Source organism: Hoplias malabaricus, chromosome 14, assembly GCF_029633855.1.
Source record: "Hoplias malabaricus isolate fHopMal1 chromosome 14, fHopMal1.hap1, whole genome shotgun sequence".
NCBI lineage: Eukaryota > Metazoa > Chordata > Actinopteri > Characiformes > Erythrinidae > Hoplias > Hoplias malabaricus.
In genome coordinates, this window is record NC_089813.1 from 21,759,578 (window position 1) to 21,775,067 (window position 15,490).

The 15,490-nt window shown below is 40.9% G+C and overlaps 1 protein-coding gene across 1 annotated transcript in view; it reads left to right on the plus strand.

Moving 5' to 3' along the window:
- LOC136666455 (rasGAP-activating-like protein 1) overlaps positions 1-15,490 on the plus strand; it is a 96,077-nt gene that overhangs the window by 21,572 nt on the left and 59,015 nt on the right. Inside the window, exon 5 of the mRNA XM_066644635.1 lies at positions 14,401-14,530. Within this exon, the coding sequence (XP_066500732.1) occupies positions 14,401-14,530 (130 nt within the window). The remainder of the gene's footprint in view (positions 1-14,400; positions 14,531-15,490) is intronic.

The window sequence follows — 15,490 nt, forward strand, 5'->3', positions numbered from 1 at the left end:
CCCATGGAAAACTCATTGAGCTTAAGCCTTACAGGTCTTCTCAGTCTATTTCCCTTGGCATATCTATAAGACCTGCTGTTGAAACTAAATTTAATACTGAAACTAAAATGTTTTTCATAGCTAAACGTACTCTAATCAGTGGTGGAGGGCGGCGGGTAAACAAGTTATAGGCGGCTAACGTTTAGTCAAGTTACTATCACTAAGTCGCATATGTGACAGCTTAAATTGTTTCGCTTTATAATGTACAATATTCAATAATTTCCTAAAATATAGTAGACCTTATGTGAATAAGCGCATACTGGAATCTAGTCTGTAAAGAATTTTAAAACAGTTAAAAAAATGACCAACTTCACACAGTCTGGGGGAAGTTTTCCTTTAAATTTGGCTAAATGTATTCTCCGACTTGACTCCAGCATCTTCTTATTCACAGGCAATCTACTATACTTAACTTTAAAATGTGTATTTTTCGTTTTATATTCTAAAGTGCGACGATATGATAGCAAAACCCGTTTATGCTAGCTAACACATCCACGACTAGCTAGATAGAGCTATGGGAGTATTCAGAAATAAAGTCACACAATTTTATTTCGTTAAATAAATGAAAATAAAATACATTTAAATTCGTTGCTTGCTTGACAACTTACCTTACTTCAAAAGACAAAAGCAGGCTACACCGAAGTCATCCACCGGCCGTTAAACCAGTTCTGGGCGGGAGACTGAACGTTGAGTCCTGCGCATGCTCACATCGCAGACTTTATTACTACTTGATTGTTTTAAGCTGTCTGCACTCAAGACAATAAGTTAATTGTTTTTTGTCTCTACAATTAACGGTAACTTACAAAAAACTAGTAAGAAGTGCATTATCTTCATAACCAAGTAAAGTTAACTAATTAATTTAAGTCATCACGGCTATTACATTTTACAGTGCATCTAGACAAGCCAACAGAGGGTAGCAGAGTACTACTGAAAGTTATACGTGTACTACTTCACCATGGTGATCGTACCATAGACACATACGTGGTTTTAGATGATGGTTCAGAATGTACCATGCTGCTTTCTGCTGCAGCTGAGCAACTTGGTCTTAGGGGAGATTCTGAGAACCTGGCTCTTAGGACAATTCGTCAAGAGGTTCAAACCGTCCAAGGAACATCTGTGTCATTCTATGTCTCTTCCTTCTCACACCCAAAGAAATGTTTCCTTATTAAGAGAGCCTTTACAGCTTTACCTCTTGTTTTAGCTGATCATTCCTATTATATAGATAAGTTGCAGCAGAAGTATAAACATTTGGCTGGGCTACCACTGCAGTAGTTTGAACAGGCTAAACCTCTGGTACTCATTGGTGCTGATCATCCACACTTGATCACTCCCATTGCACCCGTTAGACTAGGGCCACCCGGTGGACCAGCAGCCATCTGTACTAGGTTGGGGTGGACCCTCCAAGGCCCCACAAGGCTAGTGGAGACACGCTTACAGCCACAGCAATGCCTCTTTACTTCTGTTGATTTAGCCGAAATGGAACTCTTTAGGAGTGTGGAGAAGCTGTGGCAGGCTGACACTCTACCACACACCGATGAGAAGGACGTTACAAGATTCAAGCTGGATCAAGATGCACTCAGGCTACTGGAGTCCAAGACTATATGTGTGGCAGTAGATGGTGTCATGCGGTATGCCACACCTTTGCTTCGTAAACCTAGCATGCCTGTTCTTCACTCTACCAAAGAAGCAGTGATGCCACGTCTCAGGAGCATAGAAAGGAAGCTCACCAAGGATGCAGAACTAGCTGCTGCATATCAGTTGGAGATACAAAGCTTGATAGATACAGGTGCCATCAAAAGGCTCAGTCCAGCAGAGCAAACCAAGTGTGAAGAATCTTGGTTTATACCACAATACATTGTATCACATAATGGTAAAAAACGCCTTGTGTTTGATTGTTCATATCGGTTTTGTGGTCTAAGTCTGAATGAGTCACTCCTTCCTGGGCCAGTTCTGAGTGCCTCTCTCTTAGGGGTCCTTATTAGGTTCAGAGAGCATGCTGTTGCTATCAGTGGCGACATACGAAGGATGTTCCACCAAATCCGACTCTTACCTGAGGATAGACCACTGTTAAGATTCATTTGGCGCGATATGAAAAAAGACAGTCTTCCGGATGTATTTGAGTGGAAAGTGCTCCCTTTTGGGACCACTTGTAGCCCTTGTTGTGCCACCTTTGCACTTCAGCAGCATGTTAAGAATCACAGCATGGCTGATGAGGAGGTGAGATGGTCAATAGAGCAATGTTTCTATGTAGACAATTGTTTGCACAGTCTACCTACTGAGGAAAATGCCAAGGAATTAGTTGATAAGCTCCTAAAATTGCTGCGTGATGGTGGGTTTGAGCTAAGACAGTGGGCCAGCAACAGACCAGATGTTCTTAGTCACCTACCTAGTGAGTTACGCTCAGAAACCCTGGAACTATGGCTTGCCCAAAATAAGGTGGATGTACAGGAGTCTACTTTGGGCCTCAGGTGGGACTGTGCTCAAGACACTTTAACCTATAAACACCGACCGGTAGAGCATGGAATCACAACAATGAGAATCATCTACAAGGTGCTAGCCAGCCAGTACGACCCTCTCGGATATATTCTGCCATATACAACCCGGGCTAAGACCCTGGTGCAGCGTCTCTGGGATAAGCATCGCAGCTGGGACGATCCGCTTCTGCCTTTGGATATACTGCAGGCCTGGCAAGAATGGGAAGGAGAACTGCAGTCCTTGCACCACATTCAGCTCCCTAGGTCATATGTACCAGATGTAGTAGTTCAGTCAGAAGCAGTAAGGGATTTGCATGTCTTTTGTGATGCGTCGGAAAGGGCTTATGGAGCCGTGGCATACTTATGAACAGAAGATCACCAAGTTCAAGTCCACCTTTCGTTCCTTATGGCATGGTCCAAAGTAGCCCCCAAGAGAGTGCTGTCAATTCCCAGATTGGAGTTATGTGCAGCCGTTAAAGGAGCTCAGCTAGCACAGTTAATAAGGAATGAGTTGACTTTGCCTGTTCGTTCCACATTTTTGTGGTCTGACTGTAGTACAGTGTTAACATGGTTACGCTCAGAATCATGCAGATTTAAGGTATTCGTAGGGACTCGCGCGGCCACTATCCATGACATTACAGAGAGACGATCTTGGCGTTACATCAACTCAGCTCAGAATCCTGCTGATGACCTCACTAGGGGTAAGGCTCTAAGAGACCTCACAGTGCCCAATCGGTGGAGTGATGGTCCACCATTTCTTATATTTGATTCCACGGAGTGGCCAGCAGACCCTGCTCCAGATCCAGAGACAGATGAAGTAGAGCTGCGTAAAACAACATTCTGTGGAGTCATCACACCAGATGCAGACTCTGCATTAGCTAATAAAGATTATGGGACCTGGAAGGAACTGATGGAGGCGACAGCCCGAGAGCTTCACGGGGCGGCCAAACTAGCTGACTGCCCATCTGCAAAGATATACAGAGCAGCTGAATTCCTTATATTCCAAAGGGTTCAAGAGATGTGCTTCCCGGAGGAGCTCTGCCGTCTGAAAGCCGTCCCAGCAAACTTTCAGTACCAAGCCATGATAGACATGAGACCATGTGACCTTATGTATCCGGAGATGGACAGGGAACATGTAGCTGACCGTGCCTTCCGGCACGACCTCCTGGTAGGTTGCAGCCGCGGGCGTTCCTTTTCTCCCGAGGCTTTCAGACGCAGCCGTCGGAGCTGGTGAAGTTCTGAAGGTCTCTGTGGGGATTCTTCGTCTTCGCTGACCGGCCGCCTTGTGAGAGACACGTCTCTCCTGAGCAGGTTTTTCCTCATCTCAGAAGGTCATTCTGAGGGTGCGTGCAGCCTTCTTTCGTCGTTGTTGGTCCGGAGGTGTTGTTGTCCTTTTTAGAGTCAGAGGTCTAAGGTTTCCATGCTCTGGGTGTGGTGTTAAAATTTTGCTAGGGTTAAACTATAGCTTTTCTTAATCTATAGTTTCTATTTGGACAACATTAATATAGAAAAATCGGTTCTCTCTGGACCACGAGGGGCCCAAGACTGTTGAAGAGAGCCATGAGAGAGCCTACGCCTGCAGAGACGTCTGCAGAGCAGGGGAGCTCTCTGACTACCCTATCTGAGAAGCATTGTCTGCTGGAAGCAGAGTGAGCTCTAAGTGTGGTGTGTGACTGGCTTTTACCAGAGTTTAGAAAACCCGCCTTTAATACCCGATTGGATAGGATTGGAGCCTCTCTTGCCCTGATTGGCTGCTTCCTGTACCTTGCTGGTGACATCACATAAAATTTATGACACTTGACAAGACAAAGACTTGAAGACCATCTCCAAGATTTTGCATCATTCATTCATTCATTCATTATCTGTAACCGCTTATCCAATTCAGGGTCGCGGTGGGTCCAGAGCCTACCTGGAAACATTGGGCACAAGGCGGGAATACACCCTGGAGTGGGCGCCAGTCCTTCACAGGGCAACACACACACTCACACATTCACACCTATGGACACTTTTGAGTCACCAATCCTGTATGGTTCTACATAAATTCATATAAAACACAAATGACTTTAAACACATGTAAATTAATTCCACCTATTTTGATTGTCAAAATGGAATTAATTTCAAAGAGTTGTGCACATATGTAACTTCAAATTGTTTTAAACCAATGGGAATTAGGGTTTATGATTGTTTTGTTTAACAATCTTTCAAAATGTGTGAGAAAACAGTTTTAATCAAGTTTGAGTCTGAGTGTCTCTCTGCATTTTGCAAAGATTCTCCTCTTGACCCTGGGACCTTGGGTCGTAAACGTCCTGGAGTGAGGTTTTACGAGCCTGCTCTGGATGCTAATCTCACATTCCGATCTTGGATTGGTGCAAATCTCTGAAAACCAGCTAAGAGAGGCCTTTCAGCATAATAAGATAACTTTGGCATATTAAGTTGCCAAAAAGTATAACATCTTTCATTAAAATTAATAATTTGTTCATCTCCACTACACACTTGTTCACTTTATTTAGTTGTTATACGATTATCTTGCACTATTGTACATCCAGTATCCTACCTCCTCCTATTACGATTATTTTGCACTACTGTTTACTCTGCCTTGTACATCCAGTATCCTACCTCCTTCTATTACAATTTTGTTTTGCACTATTGTACACACTGCCTTGTACATCCATTATCCTACCTCCAATTCAGGTCATTGTCTTCAGTCAGTGTCCCATTGACTCATTGACTTCAGCTTGTGTGATCACAGTAACTGCTCATGGAGATGGAGCAATTGGCATGCTGCTCTTACTGCTCCTAAAATTGGCCTTCAGAAGGCACATATCATATATCCTTCATCTATAATGATGACTGCACTGTCTGATGTGTGTGATGAGGATAATAGTGATGATCATAATTATGTTGTGATGACACACACTTGCTTTGTGTTTTTCTAAAATTCCTCTGGAATATCCGGATATGATTTTGTTCACTGGCGGGTCAGCACAAGAAATAAATAGCTGTAAGCATGTGGGTTGGGCTGTATGATCGCCCCATGCTGTCATAACCCAGGGCCATCTTCCTGATCATTTCTGAGCTCATGTGGCTGAGTTAGCAGCTCTAACTAATGATTGTGTTTTCAGGCAAAGGTGCATATCATTTCAGATGCACTGTTGAAATATTGCCAAGAACTCACAGATTCTGTGAGTTATGCACTACAAAGTGTCAAAGAAGTGTGAACTGAACTACCAAAAGAGGGGCATGCTCTTGTTGCAAGGCAACGGATAATGGTGAAGATCCATACAGCTGCACCGTACCATTCCAAAAATGTTTAGTTACTGCTGCTGCAGTACTCTGCCAAGGATGACAAAAACCTGCACCCATCCTTCTAATTGAAAAGTTGTACTACCAGTATTAATAGCGAATAGCTCTGTGAAAGGACTGTTGGTAGTTAAACTGGCAGGGGCCAACCTGAGAATGAAGGCACCTGTAGCGTATGCTGGGTGTTTAATCATACGCCACGATGCCTTTGTGAATATATATTTAATACATATATTTATAATTTGTGTTTATAGCTTTGACCTTATTCAAACTCCTATAATCTCTGATATTTGACTTAATGATATTAATTAAAGTTTATAATTGGCTTAAGCAATTAAAACGTTAATAATTAGTCTGAGACTGAATAATAATCAAGCTAAGTGAGTTCTTCAGGATTTTCAGAAATTCTAATGAACAAACTGCACACATTGTGATTTCAAATAATGAAAGTTTTATTAACAAAGAGAAGGATATTTACTGAACATAGCGTGATCTTGAAATCTCACGGCATCAAAGCAGGGGAAGCCAATTCGACTGCGGCGATACGCTAGGCAGTTTAACTTGTGACTAATGTGTTGCTAACTGAGGTTTAATTAATGTAAAATTTATCAAGAAACTTGATTCAATTTTTCAGCTCTGGATATGCGTAAGTTTAGCTTACTTTTCGTCGATTTTCTCCACTCGTTGCGTACAAAGGCTCTCTGAGGTCCTGGGAGTGATGGCGTCTTGTTTGATTTCGCGGTCTCGGAAGTTTCCAGGCTGAGTCAGCGTGGAGGTTTTCTTCGTCGGTTGAGTCGCCTTGGCGTACTCGGAGCGTGATGACGCCGGTGGCAGGATCCTCTGGCTCAGTGTCGTGAGTAGGAGTGTCCAACTATATGGACGTTTGGACGAAAGTTTCGCTGGTTACTGCGGATCCAGAACTGAAAATCGATTCAATAAACTTACTTATTCTACGACTTTCTGCTATCTCGGCGGTGTTTTTCTTACTCTGGCCACGAATAAGTTCACCAGCTTTGATCAGTCGTGAGATTAAACTTAGACTGGGCTATAAGACATAAACAAGGTTAAAAGAAAAGAAAATATTCAAATCGCTCGACGCATTATTAAAGCTTCATACTTTCAGCTAATTCAAGACGTCTCTTGTAAGCTTTTTAGATGAAGTCTGAGAGGGTTTTCTTTGTCTTGTCGTCGGGAAGGAGAAAGCGTCTCTTTGTTGTTTCAAAGTTTTTCGAGTTTTCTTGCGGTTGTCGTCGTCGTCCTCTCTTCTCCGCTTTCTTTCGTGGTCCGTTACTTCTGTCGAGCTCTCGGGACTGCTGTCGAGCTCTCGTAACTGAACTGTGAGCAGTCGAGCTGCTGTTTTTCAAAGTCAGCGCGATCACGCCCTAATGGGAGGCGTTCTTTTCTGATTGGACGCGAGTTCAGGCTCACGTGACTGACTTCATGAGACAGAAAAGAGGGAAGGCTGGATCAAAGATTTTAAACAATAAGTAATAAAATTGACATTTCCCGTATCGAGATTTCCTATTCATATTAGTAACATACAACAATGAGTATACTGGATTATTAATATCAAACATTTACATAAGGTTTCATCTTTACGTCCCATTTATGATGATACGCTGGAAAAGAACATTAATCCGTTTTCTCTATTCAGAGACAGAACTTCTTTCCATGATAGAAACAATCAACAATATACGTCATTTCATTAGAAGATAGGCATTCATCTGAGGGTACAGAAAGTGACATTAATACATTTGTTTATACACATTTAATCAGAGTTTGACTATTTTCCGCTAATGTTTAGACGACCCCGAGCGAGGCGTAGTTTCGCCAGTGTCCATTTGGGGTCGCTGTTGGTCCATGTGTAGGTTGTCGTGTAGATGAGTCAATGGGGTTCAACTCGAGGTCACCCCTTCTAAACATCTGCTGATTCCCGTGGGAGATAACGAGAGACATTGAGGTGCCACTTCGTCATAAACGGGATTATAACCCTTCCTTTTGTTTGAGGTTCCTGTCTCTTAAGAGCATTATAAAAACGTATCTCGATATTTCCTGAAGAGAGGAGGGGTCGTTGGGGCCATGTGTTACTTGAAAGTTCTTTGATGGGTGCGTGTGTGTGGGGGCTGCAAGGCCTTTGCCCCCTGTGGTTCGTGGAATGCTGACTTTGGGACCAGATGAAAGTTCTGGTCATAATGGAAAGTTTTGAATTAAAACTTTTCATTTCTTCATTTATATTCGGTCCATATCTATCTTCGGTCCATACTCCACTACACACCCTTTCCCCTAGCTCCACATGAGATGCTGGTACCATATGCCATTTTGTCACAATCATTTACTAATAATTAGTAAAGTGTATAGAGACTACAAGATGCTGCTCTAGTATGCCTTTCTTTTTCAGTAAATTCAAGAACAGTAGCTTGCCAAATGGTGGATGGACTCTGTGTTTGCTGATCTCAGGATTCTGTTCTAACTGAAACAAAAACACAAGAATCTGAGGTGATTATCTGTGATCAACCCTGAAGAATCCAACTAAGCATTGTCTAGACAGCACAAACAGAAAACAGCTACAGCTACAAACTATGAACATGGCAAAAAGCAAACGTGAAACTGTGCTTTGGCAAGTTATGGTATTTATCTTATGTATGCTATGTATGTTCAGGCAGTTACTGTTCTTAAAGTCAATGAAAATTAATTTCAAATTTTGTTCAGCCTTACAGCCTTGCAGATTTTGTTTTCAGGACAAAATGTCTGTGTTCCTCATCCAGTCATTGTATCTTCTGGAATATTTTATATGATATTTGTGCTCTGTTACAGAGTCAGCAGTACCTATTAATTAATTAATTATTAATAAATGATTATTTTGGGCAGCACAGTGGCGCAGCAGGTAGTGTCACAGTCACACAGCTCCAGGAACCTGGAGGTTGTGGGTTCAATTCCCGCTCTGGGTGACTGTCTGTGAGGAGTTTGGTGTGTTCTCCCCGTGTCCGCGTGGGTTTCCTCCGGGTGCTCCGGTTTCCTCCCACAGTCCAAAAACACACGTTTGTAGGTGGATTGGCCACTCAAAAGTGTGTGTGTTGCCCTGTGAAGGACTGGCACCCCCTCCAGGGTTTATTCCCGCCTTGCGCTCAATGATTCCAGGTAGGCTCTGGACCCACCACGACTCTGAACTGGATAAGCAGTTACAGATAATGAATGAATAATTATTATTTATTTGATTTATTTTATTATGCTTGATCCACTGAGCGGTTAACAAATACAACTGTATTTAAGAATAAAAGTGGGGTCTTTTTCTCTGGTTCACACTCAACCTCAATTAGCATATTTCACACATAAACACAACACACTTATATAATATAGAAAATTTATTAATTTCATAACATGGGATTTATTTTTTAAGTTTCATAGACTGAGCTAACTGGCAAACCAAAACCCTTATAGGACCTTCAATAATGCAAATAAAACAAATAATAATAATTAACTCAAAAGTTCTATTTCTTTCTGCAGAAGGTTCAATACTTAAAATGGAGTCAGTTCTTTCTGAGATTTTTGCTTTGTGGTGTCGAGTGTTTTTGAGAGCAGTGAGTTGCCTTTGTTGAAGATGAATCTTGAGGCTGATTTGTTCCTAGTCAATTCTCCATGCTGGAACTGAAGAACTCGGAACTAAACAGAACTCCAAAACTTACAGACTTGAACTTTTTGAACTGTTTGAACATACTGAAGATTCATTCTGCATGCAAGGCTTTCAATGATCCTCTAGCTCTTGTCATAACATGACATAGCCAAAAACAACTCAGTGTTGCACACCAGGTATGATGGCAGGTAACCAAACATGTATTCCAGCTCATGATGTTGATGATATAATTACCCCATTTAAGTTTCCTTGATGTGAAGAACACTATGGCAGGAACTCACAATATCTCTGATTATGTAGTGTAGCTTAGTCACACTTTTAAGAAACAACTCATATATGTATTTATGACACTAAATCATGGATAAATTGGCTGTCAGTTAATTAATTTTGCTGCATTCCTGTTTGCACCGGAACATGTGCAGAAGTACAGCCTTCTTATGCAGAAGTACAGCCTTTAGTGAAGTGCCTGCTAAATTCAATGGTTATTGGCCACAAACAATGAGAAGTTGAATCGGATAGTAATGATAAGAAAGGTAGTTAGTTGATCCTTATTTGTAGTCTTGAGGCAAGTAATTTGTCGATCATCTCGTTAGATGTACTCAGTGTTTGTGGTCCAGTTAATTGCAGTAAACATAGATGTACATGGTACGAAGACAATGAGGCATTTGTTGATTCTAAATATCCTGAGCCTGTGAATGCCAAGCAGGATTCTAAAAGTTCACTACATCTAATGCCACCTAATCAGGGTAAGCAATGTCTTTTCCAAGTGTTTTGAGCTAATACCAAGAATATAACATCTGAATTATTGTCAATGGTTGCTTGATTTTTGAACATTGATGCCAATTTTACATTTGTTGTAGATGCAGAGCAATGTCCCATCCAGTATCAAGTTAAGACACATATTGGATTAAGAAATACACTCAGTGTATCATTTCCATGTATTGAATATTTTACTTGCACCCAAACTTTCTGGACTAGATTCCTGAATGCACTTTTTTCAAACAATGGTGTTATCTTAGCTTTAGACCAAATTCCTGCTTTAGCCCATGACTTTGAAATATTGGCTAATGACACTGCTCAATCTTTAGGTATTACTGCTACTACACTATAGTTTCATATTACCACATTTTACTGAAATGATTAATCACCATTCAGTATATCCTAAGGTGACCAGAGTCCATGCATCATATGCTAGATTACAGTTAAAAGAAAGGTCACAAAAGTCTGTAGATAGATTCAAGATTCAAGTGGCTTTAGTGTCATTTCAACTGTATACTGAGTACACAGTGAGATGAAACAAAGTTCCTTCAGGACCATGGTGCAACACCATGTCCTGGTTAATGATTATACACATCAGTCCTGTCTCAGGATAAAACCTCCCTGGGTAAAACCTGTCTTTTTTTGGATTGAGACTGAGATGGCACAGACAGTGAACACAAAATAAAGACATTCTCCCTAAAGATCATCTCCTGACTTTCCTTCCTGGCTTAAGAAAGAACTTTATAACAACTGGTTTAGTCAGATGACTAGATAGATACATTTACAACACCACACTCATCAATTTTACCAGCTCTTCTTACCATATATATTACCTTTCACCCTGTTCTCAAATGGTCAGGCTCCCTACAGTACCACCACAGAACAGGTACTGTTTGGCTGGTGGATATTCCTCAGTGCTGCAGTGACACTGATGTTGGTGGTGGTGTATGTGTGTTGTACTGATATGAGTGATCAGACACAGCAGTGCTGCTGGAGTTTTTAAACCCTTCATTGTCACTGCTGGATGGAGAGTAGTCCACAAATCAAAAATATAAAGCCTGTGTCCACTGATGAAGGACTAGCGGAAGACCAGCACAAATTGTGCAGCAACAGATAAACTGCTGCCTCTGACTTTACATCTACAAGGTAGATCAACAAGGTAGGAATGTCTCATAGAGTGGACAGTAAGTGGACAAAATGTTTAAAAACTCTAGGTGCACTGCAGTGTCTGATGCACTTGTATCAGCTCAGCACACACTAACCCACCACAACCATGTCACTGTCACTACATCACTCAGAATGATCCTACTTAAATGATGATCGACTTAAATTATACCTGCTCTCTTGAGGTCCTGTGAAGGGTCTTGGCCAAATGGTGAAATGGAGAAAACATGATGATTTTTGTAATTTGTTAAAGGCGACATTAGTAAAAAAAATATATTTTTCCGGTCGTTTTCTTAGACAATGGAAAAAAAATTCCCCAAAAATTCAAAAACACAAACTGAGTTGAGGACTATTCCTGCACCATAGGTGGGAAATATTGACTTACTTTTACTTTTTCAGATTACTTAAGGTGGAAATATCTCTTAATTTAGGAGATGGCTAACTGCATTAGCCAGAAAGCACAGAAAAGGTTTGGTTTTTTAGACAACATAAAGACCTCCAAATGTTGAAAAGCACAAACCGATATAATAATAAATGCCATTTTTAAAGAGCTTTTCAGTAACCCAAAGACGCTGCTTACCGTGAGATGAACACGTAAAGATAATCACATCTGACAATCAAATAAAACAAGAGGAACAAATAATGCTACATAACACATAATGCTACAAAACAGGACCAAGAGTAAAAACAACATGGGCTAGTCAAGAAACAGAGAGATTAATGCAACAATAAACAGGTGTGTTTTAAGATTGGATTTGAATAGGGATAGAGATGTTGACTGTTGAATTTGTGGAGGGAGGGAGTTCCAGAGGCATGGGGCATGTCTGGAGAAGGCTAGGTCTCCAAGACTACGCAGCTTGGAAGGGGGAATGGTGAGTAAATCAGCTGAAGAAGATCTGAGAATGTGATTAGGTGTGTAAAGTTGAAGAAGGTCCTATAATTAAGAGGGAGCTAGATTATTGAGAGCTTTGTAGGTTAGAAGGAGGATTTTGAACTGAATACGGTATTTAACAGGAAGCCACTGGAGGTTTTGGAGAACTGGGGTGATGTGGTGGTGGGACTGGGTGTGGGTGAGGAGATGAGTAGCAGAGTTCTGGACCATCAATTGAGAGTGTGAGGGAGCCGGTTTTATTGAGGGTAGATTTGGAGCCAATAAGGATTAGATCAGTTTTATTACTATTAAGCATTAGAGCATGTGTGTCATCCAGTGGCTGATTTTTGAGAGACATGGTTCAAATTTAGAGAGTGGTAGATATAAGGATATAGTATTATAATATTAACTTATTTTTGCTGTTTCAGATTACTTAAGGTGAAAATGATTCAAGAGATGCTAACTGCAAGACCGTGAAGTGCACAGACTGAAAGTGAAACAAAACTGAACAACTCAAGTTAAAAATTAGTTTCTGTGGTAATTCAAATAGTGAATAAAAACATTCAGATGAATTAAACTTCGGCCACATACAAAGAGTCTTTTTTTGTCCTCAAACATACGATTCCACATGTTCCCTTTAAAGTTTCTGATAAATGCTTTTTACTTGTACTTTTCATTTGTGTTGTCGGGTACCATTTCATGATGTATACCAGTTTAAAAATGAAGGAGTAGGTTAAAGATCAAGCATTTCAAACTGCTGAAAGTTTCTTGAGTTTTCAGTCTTGTCTTCTTTTTTTATTTTTGGTTGATAAAAATGCCACTGAATTATGAAATTAAGTAATGTGGATTAAGTAGCAGTATTCATATATTGACTGCTAAACAACCTCATAAGAGGTTCCAGTTATATTCTGTGGAATAATAAAACCAAAACATATCTGGTCTGGAATCATGTCATATCCATTCTCTGTCTTTTGGGCACAGTGGTTCTTTTTTTTTGCTTTCTTGAGTGGCCAGGCATAGACTGCTTTTAAAGACCATACATACCATGTTAAACCTAAAACCATTGGAAATATTTAAACTGCACTAAATAGGTTAAGGTGCTTCTTTCTTCTTGCCTACATCTGTGAGAGCAACCTGTTTCATTTTCACTCTGCAGAAATAGCCTCCTCTCTATGAGGGGGATCATGAGTCATTTTGGTGCAAATTGTGTATCAGTGACATCACAGCAGCCTTGAGAGGCCTTCAAGAGATTTTCTCTCGAAAAGGCGCTGGGCTCATATGAATCACTGGCACAGCCTGCCAGGTCTTAGTCACTCTTACCCACAAGATCATAAGAACATGCCTGCCTATCTCACGCTCTCTAAATTTGTCTCTCTCTGTAGCTCTCTGTTTTCTCTCTTGTTTTGATAGAAAGTTCTTTAAGTTTTATACATATTTAACATGACCCCTGGATAAGGTTCTTAGGATAAGGATTTGTAATTTGGAATCATTTTAATAACATTCAATAACTCAATTAATAACCTCATGATTAAAGAGTAAGATTATGGGGTGGTTTCCCAGACAGGGATTAAGCCTAGCCTAGTCCTGGACTACTCAGCAATATGAATTGTGATTTTCCATTGAAAGGAAGAACAAGGCTTAATCCCTGTCCTGGAAACTTCCTCTATGTGTATATATAAAAACATAAAAAAGTGCTTTACATTTACTGAACAATAAAAATCCAATCATGACCAGTCAAAGATATATGAATATACAGGAATGTTATATATGACTCTTAGTTCATATCCAACATTTCTTCTGAAATGAGATACCCATAATTAGTTTGTACCACCACAATAGCAGCTTTACTTAGGTCAGACCCTAAGGTTGATTACCAGATCACAAAGACCACTCTAACTAATCCAAAAGGTACCAGATGGTACAGCCTTAATCCAGAGAACATAGTTCCACAGCTCAGTGCTAAAGTTGGGGGTTGGGCTTTATACACCTCTAGCTTATACTTGGCTTTCTTGTGTCCTGCTGTTTTTATGAAACCTTTTGCTCAGAGCTAGCATTTTAGAATTGTTTAGACATTTATCTTAAGTTATGTTGGTTGTACAGTGTTTTAAAGATTGACCCTAAAATTTTAGAACTGTGATGTGAAGTTTGATGCCATGTTTGTGCAGGTGTAGATAGCTGGCTGAATCTGACACGTGTGAATCTAGATGAGGAGGTTCAGGGAGAGATCCATGTGGCTCTGGAGTTACACAGAGACATACACACTACCTGCTTACGCTGCCATGTTATTGAGGCCCGGTAAGACACACACACACACACACTCACACACACACACACAGACAATACTGCATTTATTCTCTTTAATGTCTAGTATTTTAAAATATCACTTTCTTACTTGAATGTTTAAATGTTTGCCGAACTGTTCTGTGCACAGAGGGTAACCATTCCAATGGCTTTTCCAGACAAACATGATTTGGCACGGAACACTTACAAACTGTGCCCAGTTTTCTCAGGACAGTTAGCTAACCAGAGTAAGGATAGTCTCTTCTGCTGGTTTTGCTACACAAGCTGGGGAGAATAGCGGAAATAGCTTCAGTCCTGTCATAGAAGCCCTGGCCACACCCAATAGGCATAGACATGCTGTGTCAAGCCCACTGGCATATTTTTTTTACTCTCACCTGGATCGTGTGGCCCATGAAAAGTTAAACCTGAGTATAATGAACCTACTGCCAGAGGTGGCAGTCACCATTCAATGTGCTCAAGCTGCATCAGTGTAAATACTGTCTGTGTGTTTCAGTTGTAGTGGGAGTGTGGAGGCAAACAGATCTATGTTAGCCCTGCCGTGCCTCTCCCAGATCTGGTTTACCACTTGAGGTTGGAGTCTCCATTCTCCATATAAGGGATTGCTTCTATAGAGTATGTCTGCCCAAAATTCATAGGACATTGCACAGGAGTCATGCAAAGTGAACTAAGATGATACCATATCTCGGTGGGAACCTGCCTAGAGGACCATAGGGTCTCTACAAAATCACAGCATGTCAACAAGGAAACAAGCACAGCTCAAAAAATTCAGTGCCTGAAATTCCGCATCAGGCAGAGACCTGGTGAAAACCCTCTGTATGAGGCTGACCTGCAATGGGACCTTGAAAAGCTGATAAGCTATGGCCCTGAAAGCAAACATTTGATATTTTCTGTGAGCAGAATGGATGCTTATGTGATAATTAGCATCCTGTAAATTAACTGTGGTGAACTAGTCTC